Raw genomic sequence first — 13,019 nt, forward strand, 5'->3', positions numbered from 1 at the left:
GGAGGAATGTGGAGCTCAGCGTAGGGAGCTTTGCACTGCTTTACGTATTGTTTAGCCGAGCGAGGCTGCTGTCTGCCTGGCTTCTTGGCTCTTTGTGATTGCAGAGCCCGTGTCAAGTGGCAGTGCGGGTGCCTTACCCATTGGGCCCAGGTTGGGCCCGGAGCTGGAGTTGTGCTGCGGTGGCTGCCCCACCAGCTGGTTGACAGACGGCAGTTTGTTGATCCCTCCTCCATGTACTTTGTTCATTGGCGAAAGGACGGGCCCGTAGGAGGAAGGGGACTGCAGGTGACTCCTGCTCGGGAAGAGTGGCACAGTCAGTTAGACCCTAGTGGAGACTGAGCAAATCAAACCTCTCTAGGGACTCTCTCCTGGGTGTCACCAGACTCCCACCTTGGCCTTGTCCATAGTGAGATTTTAGCCAACCGCATAGCTGCACCAGTGCAAAACCCTGCTCCAGACGCGACTGACACTGGTTTAAGGTTGGGTACATTGCACTGGTGCAAATCATGCTGTACCCCTATTGGGGAAACCGACTTCTGTACCTGTCTGGAATATGCATGGGATGCAGAACCAGCTGGCTTCACCTTAGTGCAGGTACCCTAGCAGGGCCCTTAAGGGCATCCTAATACATAGCATTTATACAGCTTCCCTCTCCACTGCCCTGTGCGAACCCTAAGGGTGGTCAGGCCAGCTTCCGGGATCCCTGTTACGTCCTGCGGTTAATTTGACGTATCTCTGGAGACCCCTTGTGGCCACAGTGGACAATGCGGTCATGGTACTTACTGCCTCTGCAGGAGCTGCTGCTGCTGCTGCCGATAGGAGTCGACTAGCTGCTGCGGGACTAACTCCACGAGCTCCAGACTTTCCTTTATCTTCATGAGGATCTCAAAGTTCTCCCGGCCACGAACCTGAATGAGGGACCAAGGCAGCCTGTACTTGGGTCGGACTTGCCTTGTCACACAGCCAGTCCCACCTTCCGGCCCACTCAAGGGACAATGTGAGGGTAGCCTTAAGCACAAGCAAGGCAAGCAGCTGCCTGGGGTCCCATGCTTCTAGCAGAGCCATCCTCAAGACATTCAGTTGCGACTCATGGTCCCCTCTAGTCCCCTTCCTGCAGGAGCAGAGTGGGGGTCTGATAACATGTCCCCTCCCCTAGCAGCAGGAAGATGGAGTAGCCAAGTCCCTGGCCGTGGGAGCGGTGCTGAAGGCACACAAGGCCAAATTCCCTCTTGCCACAGTGGGATCAGGGAGGAAGGTGACTTGCAGCCTTGTTTTGGAGCAGGCTATTTTGCCCCGGGATTGCAAAGCAATTCCAATGCATGATTCTTGCTCTCCGCTCCTGCTGCTTGGTGCTCAGTGTTCATTGCAGACCTGCTCCCACCCCGTTCTTCACTGTGCCCAGTCTTAGCCCCATCGGTCTTGGTCCTTGCACCCTGTCTGCCCTCTGTAAGGACTCATCAGGCCTGTAAGCGCCAGCCACCCAAAGCAAAGCACTTCAGTGCTGTGTACTGCTGGGAATGCCAGTCCTCTCAGCTAGGTAAAATATCCCTTCATTGCCCTTTGAATTCTGGGAGCTGCTCCCCCATATCCTATCGGGGCCAGCGCCACTGCATTCCCAGAGCAGGGCGCAGACGCAACATGCAACAGCAGATTTGATACTTACTGGGACATAATACATTTCCTCTTCCCCGTGCCGCCTTTTCTTAACGCCAGCCCCTAGTGCTGGAATCCCCTGGGGGCTCTGTTTGAAAGCTGAAGGAGGAGATGGGAAACAGCATTATGGGAAAATCAAGTCAAATGTGATCATCTATGCGGCCACTCCCTAGTACTTCCATAACGTTAGAATGGGAACTGTTAGAATAAAGGCACTAGCTCCTAGCAGGGCAGGCAGCTGCCAACGGGCCCTGCTGAACGAAAACCAGAACCCAGGAGCAGGGAAACACAGGGCTTCCCTGACTACCAGCAAGAGGAACTCCAAGCCCATTGCTGGACAGTGCAAACCTTACTGCACAAACCTAACTCAGCTCCCCAGGGGAGAGAGAGGGCATTGCTGCATGGCCCTGGGCTCCTCGGGGGGGTTTGCCTTGTTAAAGCTGAGGAAGATCAATATAGATCATTAAATTCACCCACTTGACAGGTGACTAAAAGATGAGTTATCACCGGTGTGATAGAGGGCGAGTGAGAAGCTCTTGTGCATGAGCAGACAAATCGCCAGGATCCTTCGGTAAGGTTTTACTGCAAACAGTTAAATAACTGCCCTGAGAAGGCTTAGCTCAACATGTGCCCGATTTATTGGAGGGGGGGAGGATTAGTGATGAAACACAATATGCTTTTCCTCTGCCTCCCACTTCAGCCCCCTGCCCTACACTCAGCAGAGGTTTTGCCTGCTGCTAACCTATCTCTGGGAGGAGCAAGGCTTCAGAGTACAGCAAAAACTCCCCTGTAAGGAACTGGCCAATGCTGGATGGGAAGAGAGGGGGCAAAGAATTCCTTTCTGATGCCTGCAGAAGATAAGCTTAAAGCTTGTGGACCACGTTAGTTTAACCATCTTAGCACTAACAAACACTTGCCTTTAATAATGACGATGATGATGAACAAATAGATCTGGCCAGTGAAGCACCCTGCACTAATAATGCCACTCTGTTTTTCAGACCGCAAGGTTTATATCTGACGACAGCTGGATTTGAGCAATGAAGTTTGGATCAGAGTATTGCTCTTCAGCTAAACTTCACCACCCAAGTTCCATAGTTCAGAGTGTTGGTTGCTGCTGCCCCCGGAAGCATGGGCCATGCCGTGGACAGCACCCGCTCAGCAGTGCTTGGCCGTGCAGACCTGGGGGTCTCACTCAGAGTCGAGGGTCCCCCTTTCCCGAGAGGAGGACTCACTGCGCTTGTTGATGTTGCCATTTTTTGCTGCATTTTCATTCAGGGCTTGTTGCTCTCGGTAATGATCTTCGTCGGCTTTCCGATCTCGACCGGGACAGGCGCAGATCCGCCCTTCAAACGATCTCCTCCCCAGTACCTGGCCACTGGGGAGCAGAGTGAAAACCCAAAAGTATTTATTTTTTTAGGGAACTAATCAGACTAAACCTCATTCTCTATGGGGCTGGGTTTCTGTCCCTTGACTTTGTGTTGATCAATTATTCAAAAAGCTTTTAAACACTCCAGAAAATACTAAAAAGACGACTCCCCCCCAAAGAGTTCAGGATAAGGAATTCCTCTCCGGGGAGCACTTAACAAGGGCTCTCTGCAGGAATTTGCTGAGCTCAGAAGCCCAAGGCTACTGTACATATACACCAGGCCTGACGCAGCACACAAGGTGCTGTGTTCCACGGAAGGTCTCACGATGATGCACGGGCTCTTGTGCAGGTCCCTTTGGCTGGGGGTGAATTTCTCCCCGGTGGCCTTCATCTCTGATTAGCAAAGGGCTAATACAGTTACCCCCTGGGAGACGGGAGGGAGCAAGAGTTTTTTCAGGCTGTGAAAGGTGTTCAGGGGGAGAAGCCCAGGCCCCTGTGCACACCCACCTGCCCCACACACCAACCCTTTAAGGCTCTTCGTAGTCACTGACTTCCCCACCTCTTCACCGTGCTTTGGACTCTCCATGCCAAAGATGCTTGGCCAGGAGTTTGCCTTGGGCTGCAGCTTCCAGAACTTTATGGGCCGTCTTCTCCTCTAGGGCTCTTGCAAATCAATCTCGGGGGGTTTGCTAATTCCTGTTTCACTGCTGAGGCTCTCCCCAGTCCCAGATGTGAACTGGGTGAGCCTCTCTCTAGCTATTTACGCAGCTGAAGTTCGGCTCGTAACCTGTCTAGGAGGCCCCAGGAGAGCCAGGCTCAGGAGTGCGAAGTGGGGGGGGGGGATGTCTGTCCTTGGCAGCACAGGTACCATAAGAATGACTCACTCTCGTGTCTCCAGGGTTATAATGATGAGGATGGGTCGCCTGTTCATCCCTCCCACACAGCTGCTGTTGCACATGAAATTGTACAGAATGGTGGTGAACTCAGTCCCAACCTGCCCAAAAGAGAGGAAATGGCATCATGTGTGTGTGGAGGTTACTGGGGGGGGGTGTTAAAAGCCATAGGGAGATGGTGGCAGACCTCAGTCACTGCAGCAAAGGGCTGCAGCCAGACAGGTGCAAAGAGCATGTCTAGCTCACAAACCAGTGGGGGGATTGTGTGTGTTGGGGGAATATTCCTGGAGGAAGGCAGGGAAGGTGAATTTCTGACCCTTGCTCTAAAGAAATATCCCCTCGAAGAGGGATTATGTAAGCACTATAACTGCACAGTGCCTGTGTTACTTTCACATCAGGCTGGTTTTGTGGGACCTTATTGCTAGATATTTCATTCATTGACCTGGGCGTGTGACATTGCAGCTGGAAATCAACACCACAACTGCACTAATTTAATGGTGCCCTAGGGGGCGTGCTAAGCTTTGCACTCACCATTTTTATTTTATTTCATTATTGGCCTTTTGTGCCCCTGAGCAGTTACTAGCTGGGCTGAAGTTTCTGTTAACCTGCACAATGCTCTGCGAGCCCAGTGGGTCTGAAGCAAGATTCCCCTTTAAAGGGAGAGGCTTTGGCAAATCCTGAAAGGGAAGGAGACAGGCACAAGGTATTTGCTATCCGGGCTGTAGCAAGAGGGATATTACTCTCCAGACACTGCAGTGCCATCAGGAGCCTTGGCAGGGATCTAAATTCCACAGGGTGGATGCTGCTATCAGCCACCCCGGTGCCACTGGAGTCACTGCAGTGTTGGCGCTAGTGAGGCAGCTATAACTTTATTTAAGAAAACTACTATCCCTATTTTCACCCTCCCCGCAGCACCTCTAATCCTCTTCAAGCAAAGAGAATACCTGTGGTGGCTCATATGGCACCATTACGCTCTGCCTTCCCGTGACAGGGTCGTCCACGTACTGAGAGAGATTGTTGCCTTCCACCCGAATCAAGTGGCTGGCTGGAGCGGACTGGCCTGCAGAGGCAGAAGGGAGAGTTAGAGATAAGACCCTTCTCGTGGGCTTGCCGACCTGAGAACATTGCATGGGGTGCTTATAAAACAGTCCTGCAGTGAGAGGCGGGGACTCCCTAACTACCTAACCCCTTTCGGAAAAAACCCCTAGCCCCATTCTTTCCTGCTGCATTTGACTGGGCTAGGCTGCATTTTCATCAGGCAAAGGGTTCTGCTGGGAGCAGAACATTGTGTGTAACAGCAGGAATCTCCTGCAACACTTCGGGCTCTGATCCTTTTGTCTTCTCTAGGTGGAGTTTAGTGAGGAGCTCAGGGTGCTGGCTGGAGACAAACTGAGTCCACGCTCCCTGCCTTTCTTCCGCTGAATGTCTTTAAGGGCGATGAGATCAGTGGGTAACATTTTCAGAAGCACTGAAGTAGCTCTGCTCCATTGATGTACAGGGGACTTAGGCTCCCAAGTCACTTAGGTCCAGATGCTCAAAGGTATTTAGGCTCCTTACTTCCAGTGAAATCAATGGACACTAGGTGCCTAAATACCTTTGGGGATTTGGAACTTGGGCACTTTTGAAAATTCTATCCAAGTGTCACGAGCAGCAACTTAAGGAACTTGTAGCTTAGCTAGAAGGTGAAAAATCTCTAACGGGCAAGCAGATCAGCCCTCGAAATAATTTGCCTAGGGCACTTGTCCTGGCTCCCCCGGCAGAGGGCTCCAAGAGGACAGCCAGCACAGGGAGAGGTAAGGTAAAGGATGGTGCTGGCCTGGCACAGAGTGGATGGAGCAATTAGATCAGGTCTGAGCAGAGGCAGCGCTAACAAGCCCTGGAAGCAGTGCCTGAGCCGTCTCACCTGCCAGCAGTTCAGTCCTGGGGCTGCCAGGAGCGATGGTTCCCAGCACACATCAGGCAAAACATGGTGGTTTCATCTGAGCTTCACAGGCAGCTTTTTGGTTCTCAGAGTGCAAGAGGAGAGGGGGGAAAGACTCCTGTATACAGGAGTGAAAATGGAGGGTCTTGAACCCCACCTGTCAGGTGTCACATGGCCCTGATCATTGTCTAGTGCAAGTCTTGGTTATGGGGAACCTCTGGGATACAGGTTATCAGCATGAGACAGGTTCAAACAGAATCATTGTCCCCACCTGGGAGGCAGAGGACGGAGACACTGACCCGCTATCTGAGGGGAGGAGACCAGCTCTCACCGTCATTAAAGTCGCGTCCCAGCTCATGGTTGGGGCAGCGCTTCACCACCTCTGTCACGTGCTCTGCCTTCTTGTAGACGGGCATGGCCCGGATGACGGTGCCTGGCGGGGGCGGCGTGGACACTTTGATCTGGATGGGGCATGTCTTGGCGATCTGACAGTAGAGCTTCTTCAGCAGCGGCGAGTACTGGAAAAGAGCAGGGAGAGCTGGGCTTAAGGGCGCATCCCTTGGCACGGGCAAAGGGCAGTCAGGGATGGAATGGATCGTGGCATCAGGTGTGTCACCTGGTCTGCAGCCCTGTTCCTCCACTGCCCCCATCTTCATCTGCCTTTCTGCACCTTGGCTGTACCAGAGAGCCAGGCCACACATGTGCCTCTGGCTGGCACACCTGGTTTTCACACAGACCATGGCAGGGTTTGCTAGGGGGAAATGTTTGGGGGGCATCTCACTGAAAACGATAAGCATGTAAAGGAGGAAGGGTACTGCCCCCCCCCCACACACTCACCCTGGGGCGATCAACAGCCAAAAGCCACATTCTGCCTTCATAACTTATACGCCTGCAACCTGACAGCCCTCAGGGCTGGGTCCAGCAAGGCACTGGGGCTGCAGAGGGCGGAACTTTCGTCTGAGGCTGCAGAGACAGCGACCCGCGGGCTGATGCCTCCCTGCCCCCTCCACGGCGGGAAAAGCAACCTGTCTAAATGCAGCCTGGCTGCACAGGGGTCTGTGCCGGCGTGTGGGCCAGGAGCTTTATGTGCCATGCCTAGACGATAAACCCAGGGCTTGCATTCAGATTGGGTGAGGGAGTTAGGAGACAAAAACTCACCCCCCGCCCATCCCTGGCATCTGCTAGACGCCTGTATGACCCTCCCCTATGCGCATAGCTCAGCAGGGATACCTGATCAGCTCCCTGAGCCCTACCCTCATCAGCCTGGGCTGAGACTCCTCTGCGAAGATCTGGGGATTTTTATTTTTTTTTTTTGGTGGGGGAGGGGAGGGAGGCTTATTCCAACATGCTGGAACAGGCAGGTTTGCGCAGGGATCCCAAAAATTCACCAGGAGCTAGAGGCGCTCTTCTGCACCATTGGCTCCCTGCACAGACGTGCTGCAACAAGTCGGGATGAACTGGAGGGTAGGAATGGAGGGAAAAGCCCCCTTTAGAGTGTCCAATCCACTCCCCTTCAAAGGGGGGGGGACCAATCACACAACAAACCCCTTCCCCCCTACAACAAACTTTTAAAAACCCGGCTAAAACAAACAGGGGCAAACCCATAAAAAGTTTTTCTCTTCAAGACACAATTCCCTCGTCACGGCCCGGTAGCTCTGAGACGGAGAGCTGTCGCTTGGCAAAGAGACTTACGCACTCAGTGAGTTTTCAGCCCCCAATCAGCAGACAAGCTGCACTTTTGCTACCATTGGCGGCGGCAGTGGGGGGGGGGGAATCAGCTTATTATTGCTCTTGATTTCCGAAGACTAAATCGCTCCCTTTTCAGGATACGAATTCCCACAGCCTTGGGCCTGAGCTGCTGTGGGGGGTGCTAACTTCACAGCATCTGACGTCTGTGCTTCACTTTTACCGTCCATACACTTGGAATTAGCCCGATTTCACCCCTGCGTGTAGCTGCCCCAGTACAGACCCTTAGTCTAGATGGTGAAGCCAGCGGTTGCCCTCCTTGCAGCCAGGCTGAGTATCACTGGCACAGATCCTAACTTTCCTTTGCTACATCAGCACTGCCACCCGGCTGACTGAAATCGGGGCTAATTCTGCATAGAGCCCTGGCCTCAGAGGCCAAGAGTTCTTACTGGAGGGTGGTAGCCAAAAATCAGCTTCTGAACCCCTGATGGCCTCAGGTGAGTTGAGCTGTTAGTGTAGCCACACTGAGCACTTCACACCTTCCCTCGCCCGCCCTGAGAGAGAGCACTGGGAGGGGGGCGCGCTCTGAATCCAGCTCCAGAGAGGGCGGCACCTCCACCCACAAGTGCTCACTCTGCGGTGTATTTCTGGTAGCTTTCCTGTAGCCTGCAGCTGTGCCAGCAGGGAAGGGAGAGGTCCAGGGATCAGAGGCACAACCCCATGACATGGTTAGGGTTGGCTTTGAAGCAGGGTCTCCTGGATTCTCGCTGCATGAGCCTGGGAAAGTTCACAGGGATAAGCAGTGAGTATGCAGCACGTTAACATCCTTTGGATGGAGGGTGTGAGGGAAGCTGAGTGACCGTCCCCAGCAGGACAGCCATTCCCCAGGAAAACCTGCACCCACGTCCTTTTGCTATTCCAATGTGGAAATGACCAAGACTGGAGTATTGAGGGGACTTATTGGCAGCAGTTCTGACAAACCAGGGTTACTATTCAGTGCTTAAATGGCATCAAGGAGCAGCCGGCCTCCCTGTAACAAAAGGGAGCTGGAACTAAACTGACCCAACTCCCGGCGGAATGGATCGGGGTGGCGGGATTTACACAGCCCAATTGTACCTGCACCTAACACAGAGCGTCCAGCGCCAGGCAGCGCGGTACCAGAATGACATCGCCACTTTGAGAGAGTTCAGAGGAAAGCAACAAAGATGATCAGGGACTGACGTGTGAGGACTGAGTAACAGAGCTGCATTTGTATATCTTGGCTACGAAATTATACTGTGGTGCGCGCGCACACACGCACACACACACACACACACACCCTCTGTCAGTCAGTGCCATGGGATTCCACTTATGTTACAGTAGAGCTGAAAGCCTGGCCCCAGATCGGGGCCCCATTGTCCTGGGTGCTGCCCAGACGCAGGAGAGGCAGGCCCTGCCCGGAAGAAGGGACGCTCTAAATGAACAAGGAGGATCACCTTCTCTCCCTTGCACACAGGAGGAGAGGAGAGGAGAGGGACCACGAGCTAGGAGCTGAACCCAGCCCACAAGGCCGTCCTTGCTCTGAAAGTGAAGAAAGGGACGTTTAAGAGTAAGTCTCACTAAACACTTTGTAGCCGAGAGCCACGTAGGAAGAGAGCCCCAGGGGCCGTTGTGGAAGCCCCACGGATTTGGTTCTTAAAGCTGCGCTGCACAAAGCAATACAATAGGGACCAGCCTTGTGCTGATGTGTGTTGTGGCTTCTGTTCTACTAGGCCTGGTCTTTTCCATGTCTAACTCTGACTATTCGCCAAGTACTGCAGCATGCGCACTGCCCACTGAACGTACACATGGAACTAGAAATGTATTTTTTTGGCTGGCATATTCTCAGGAGGAGTTGCTGCGGCCTGGCAGTCTCCATCACTTTGGTACCCAAAAGATCATTATTTTTCTGGACACTTTGAGCTCTAAAGGCTCTTGTTGTCAAGTAGAAGTTTAAAGTGCTCAAGCTCAGCACTCTTGCACCCTACAGCGTGTGAAGAAAATGGACATTTATTTTCCTCTGGCCTTTCTGATCCTCCCCCTCTCTGCTTTCTGTGCATTTCAACCCAAGTGCCAACATGGCAGGAAAGCAGAGAATTGAAATAATTACTTGTTAAAGAGCCAATTTTTACCTTTTGTGTCCTAACCACTTTGAGGTTATTGTGCCAATGTAAAGATTCTTTGTCTGCTGGCAAAGGGCATCGCTTGAGAAACACAGGTATTCCTTTGAAGTTATTTAATATATCCCGTCTTCCTCACATTGCCTTTCTCACGTCAGGCTACATGACAAGCTGCTGTTGTGTGCACTCCGTGGGGTTTCTGTAGTACATCATCAGTGGTGAATGCATTTCCACAGATTGTTCTTTGAAGTAATTCCGCATTGTCCTGCCACAATCTCTGGCCCGAGTTGGAAGTATCTGAATAGAACCTAATACATGTGCATTACACAACACTACCAGAGGATCCGGGACCCACGTAAGTCACACACACCTGAACACTTGGGCCCACTTTGGGAGTGATTTTTCAAACAGCTTAGTGCCCCAGTTCCCCTGTACCTAGAAAGCCTCTCAGAACTGTGTAGCGCCTTGTTATGCCGCTAGTGTTCAGTTGTGTGTGGCTTCCTACCAGACTCCAGAGCAGAGAACAGCCAGAAGAGTCCGGTCTGATCAGCCAGTCTAACCTCAATATTACTGTAGCGGAGACTGAAGACACTGTCCTAAAAAGTGTCAATTGCGAGGGAGATATATTGTAGGAGAGAGAGAGACAGTCAGACAAAGAGTGGTGCTATAGCCCCGCAGGCAGTCTGAGACGTGCCCGGAGTGGTTGGTTGTATCTAGAAAACAATTTTATTTTTACCATTGAAATATTCTCCACAAGGCTCTTGCAGGATGTGCTTGATCATGTGAAAGAGAAGCAAATTCCTCCTAGCCGGGGGCTGCCATTAAGAAAGGCAAACCCTGGTGTTGCCAGTGCACAGGTTTCATGGGCGGGCTATTTGCCTCCATTGCAGAATCACTAATTAGTATTGTAATGATACTTTGCATTTAGATGGTGCTTTTCGTAGGAGGATTGCAAAGCCATTGACCAGCATGAGCACGAACTATTAGCCATGTTTTCTAGAGGGGAAACTGAGGCACAGAGACTTGCCCCAGAGCTCACAACAATATATCTAGCTCCCTAGGACTAACCAAACTTTCTCATGTAAATCCAGTTTCATGGTCAGGTATCTACCAGGCTTAAATCAGAGTGCAGGTTACACAGCAATTAGCATAGGACCTACCAGCTAATCTCCCTGAGCATGTAATTACCACAGCATGTACCCCACCAAGTCAGACCTGTGCAGTTACCCTGCAAGTACAAAAGCACTTACATGGTAATCACTGCCAAATAAAGTACCACATCCCCCAGGAGATAAAAACTGAGCATGGAATCTGGCAGGGATGGAGCTAACACCATCCACAGGTGTTTGCTCTCAGTGCAGCAATTCCCAGAACAGGCTGGGCTCAGCTGGGCTGAATTGCTCCAGGAGCCAAGCTTATAAGAGGAGTGATCTGAGGGCTAGCGCTTTCCCCTTATGGTTAGGGGCTGAGCTGGAGCCGTCATTAGGCCTTGCTGTGGGCAGAGATGCGCTTTGCATAGTTGCACCCCAGGTCAGTGGGTGGCTGTTTTGTTTCCTGCCCTGGGGATGTGTGTTGGTTCTGGGGTGCAGCCAGCTATGGGTAGAGACAGCGTAGGGCACAGTGCAAAGAGCTGTAAATGAGGCAGCAGGAGGAAGCGGTGACAAGGATGTCAGCCTACTCTGAAAAGCCAGGAGGGAGCTTTCCAAGGGCAGGGAGCTCCACAGGCAGGGCACAGAACTAGGAGCCTTGTTACTCGGGTGACTGGTGCACTGGAAATGCATCTAGATGGAGGGTTTCCAGAGGCACCTTGGCAGGGTGGTCAGCAAAGCCTGTTATGTATTCCTCACCCCAGCAACACCCAGCCGCTGAGCTGCCAAGGGTTGCTTCAGTGACTACGGGGTGCCAATGACTGATCTGCACCAAGGAAAGCTGCAGAGCGGTCTAGTTTCTACAGAATGAGGCTGGGGTTTGGGACAGCTGGGTAACATTATGAGCTCTGCTACTGACTTGCTATGTGACCTTGGGCAAGTCACCTCCCCTCTGTGACTCAGTTTCCACACGTTAGCACTGGGGATAATATTGTTACCCAGCTCGCAGGGGTGACCGTTACAAGGCTTGGTTCATTAAGCTCTGTCAAGTGATTTGGGCTCCTCGTACTGTCGCAGTCACATCCCAGCTTTCTGTAGACTGCTCAACAGTGCGAATGCGTGACATGCCTCTGAGGTCACCTCTGGGCCTGACGGTGTGTGCGGGCGTACATACAGCCCCTGTATGGCTCGGCATGAGGGGATTTTCCCACGTAGGGTGGAGCACACAGCATAGGGTCTCAGTGTCACGTGTCCTGCCGTGGCGGGGCATGGAAGAATGCTTGTGAAACAGTCCACGGCTTTGCCACTGGGTAGGAAAAAGCCACACTGAGGTCCTGGAGCTGGTGACATGTCACAAGGTTTCATACAGCTACACAGCAGACGAGTGAGTCTATGGGATGTTATGGAACATTTAAAGCCAGGGGAGAGGAGGGGAGAGCTACCTGGTGCAACATCCCTTTCTTCCATTTCAATTAAGCATGTGGCTACCCTTACTCTGTCAGGAAACCGACGAGTCCCCTTTCCATTCCACCTCCCCCTAAGCGGCTTTGCAGCTAAGAAAGAGTTTTTGTTTGTTTGTTGAGACCTCCTCTCCTCTCCTCTCCTGCACGCACCTACAGTGCAAGCCGAGCGCTAGTTCCTGCCCGGCAGGGCATGTGCCTGTTCAGAGCACTGTATCTTATCCCCAACAACGCGCACCTTGTGCCACAAGACTAAGAGACCACCACACGGGACACGTGCAGGGTTGGTAAAGCTTGTCCCGAGCCATCAAAACACACAGAGCACAAGCCAAATTGTGAGACAGCAGGAGTCCTGCAGCTTCCTGGGCAATGCGTGTACATGAGAGCGGAGGGTTCTGACTGGAGACAAGCTGCCTTGGCTGCAGTGAAATGCTTTAGCAGCACTTGTGCTCTTGTTCCATTGCACTGGCCATGTGACTCTGGCACGCCTCCAGCCAGCCTTTACTTTTTCCTTATACTGAGGTCAGTTTTATCCCTAGTCACTTGGTGCACCCAGGAGTTTGCTCCCAGGCCAGTTTCATGCCTATAAGAGACGGGGCTGCCGCTACATCCACCGAGGATTGTTGCGAGTACCTTGGGGTTTTTAAGATGGTGATGCTGTTTTCGTGGTTCCAGTCAGTTGAAGAACAGGACCCCATGGCCAGTGCATTTCTAGGTGATTCTAGCCTGTCTTTCCAAGGCAGAGGGCCAAAGGGCAACTGGTGCTAACCACCCAGGAAATGCTACTATTGTTGCTAATTTAGCAATCTGTATT

General features: G+C 52.3%; 1 protein-coding gene across 8 annotated transcripts in view; it reads right to left on the reverse strand.

Moving 5' to 3' along the window:
• Positions 1–13,019, reverse strand: part of TP73 (tumor protein p73) — an 80,096-nt gene that overhangs the window by 6,370 nt on the left and 60,707 nt on the right. For all 8 annotated transcript variants that reach the window (XM_039509433.1, XM_039509429.1, XM_039509430.1 and 5 more), the window contains 7 exons: positions 6,165–6,351; positions 4,857–4,972; positions 3,904–4,013; positions 2,886–3,028; positions 1,664–1,752; positions 784–908; positions 138–292 (listed from right to left, as the gene is read on the reverse strand). In XM_039509433.1, coding sequence (XP_039365367.1) covers positions 138–292; positions 784–908; positions 1,664–1,752; positions 2,886–3,028; positions 3,904–4,013; positions 4,857–4,972; positions 6,165–6,351 — 925 coding nt within the window. The remainder of the gene's footprint in view (positions 1–137; positions 293–783; positions 909–1,663; positions 1,753–2,885; positions 3,029–3,903; positions 4,014–4,856; positions 4,973–6,164; positions 6,352–13,019) is intronic.

Source organism: Mauremys reevesii, linkage group 21, assembly GCF_016161935.1.
Source record: "Mauremys reevesii isolate NIE-2019 linkage group 21, ASM1616193v1, whole genome shotgun sequence".
Lineage (NCBI taxonomy): Eukaryota > Metazoa > Chordata > Testudines > Geoemydidae > Mauremys > Mauremys reevesii.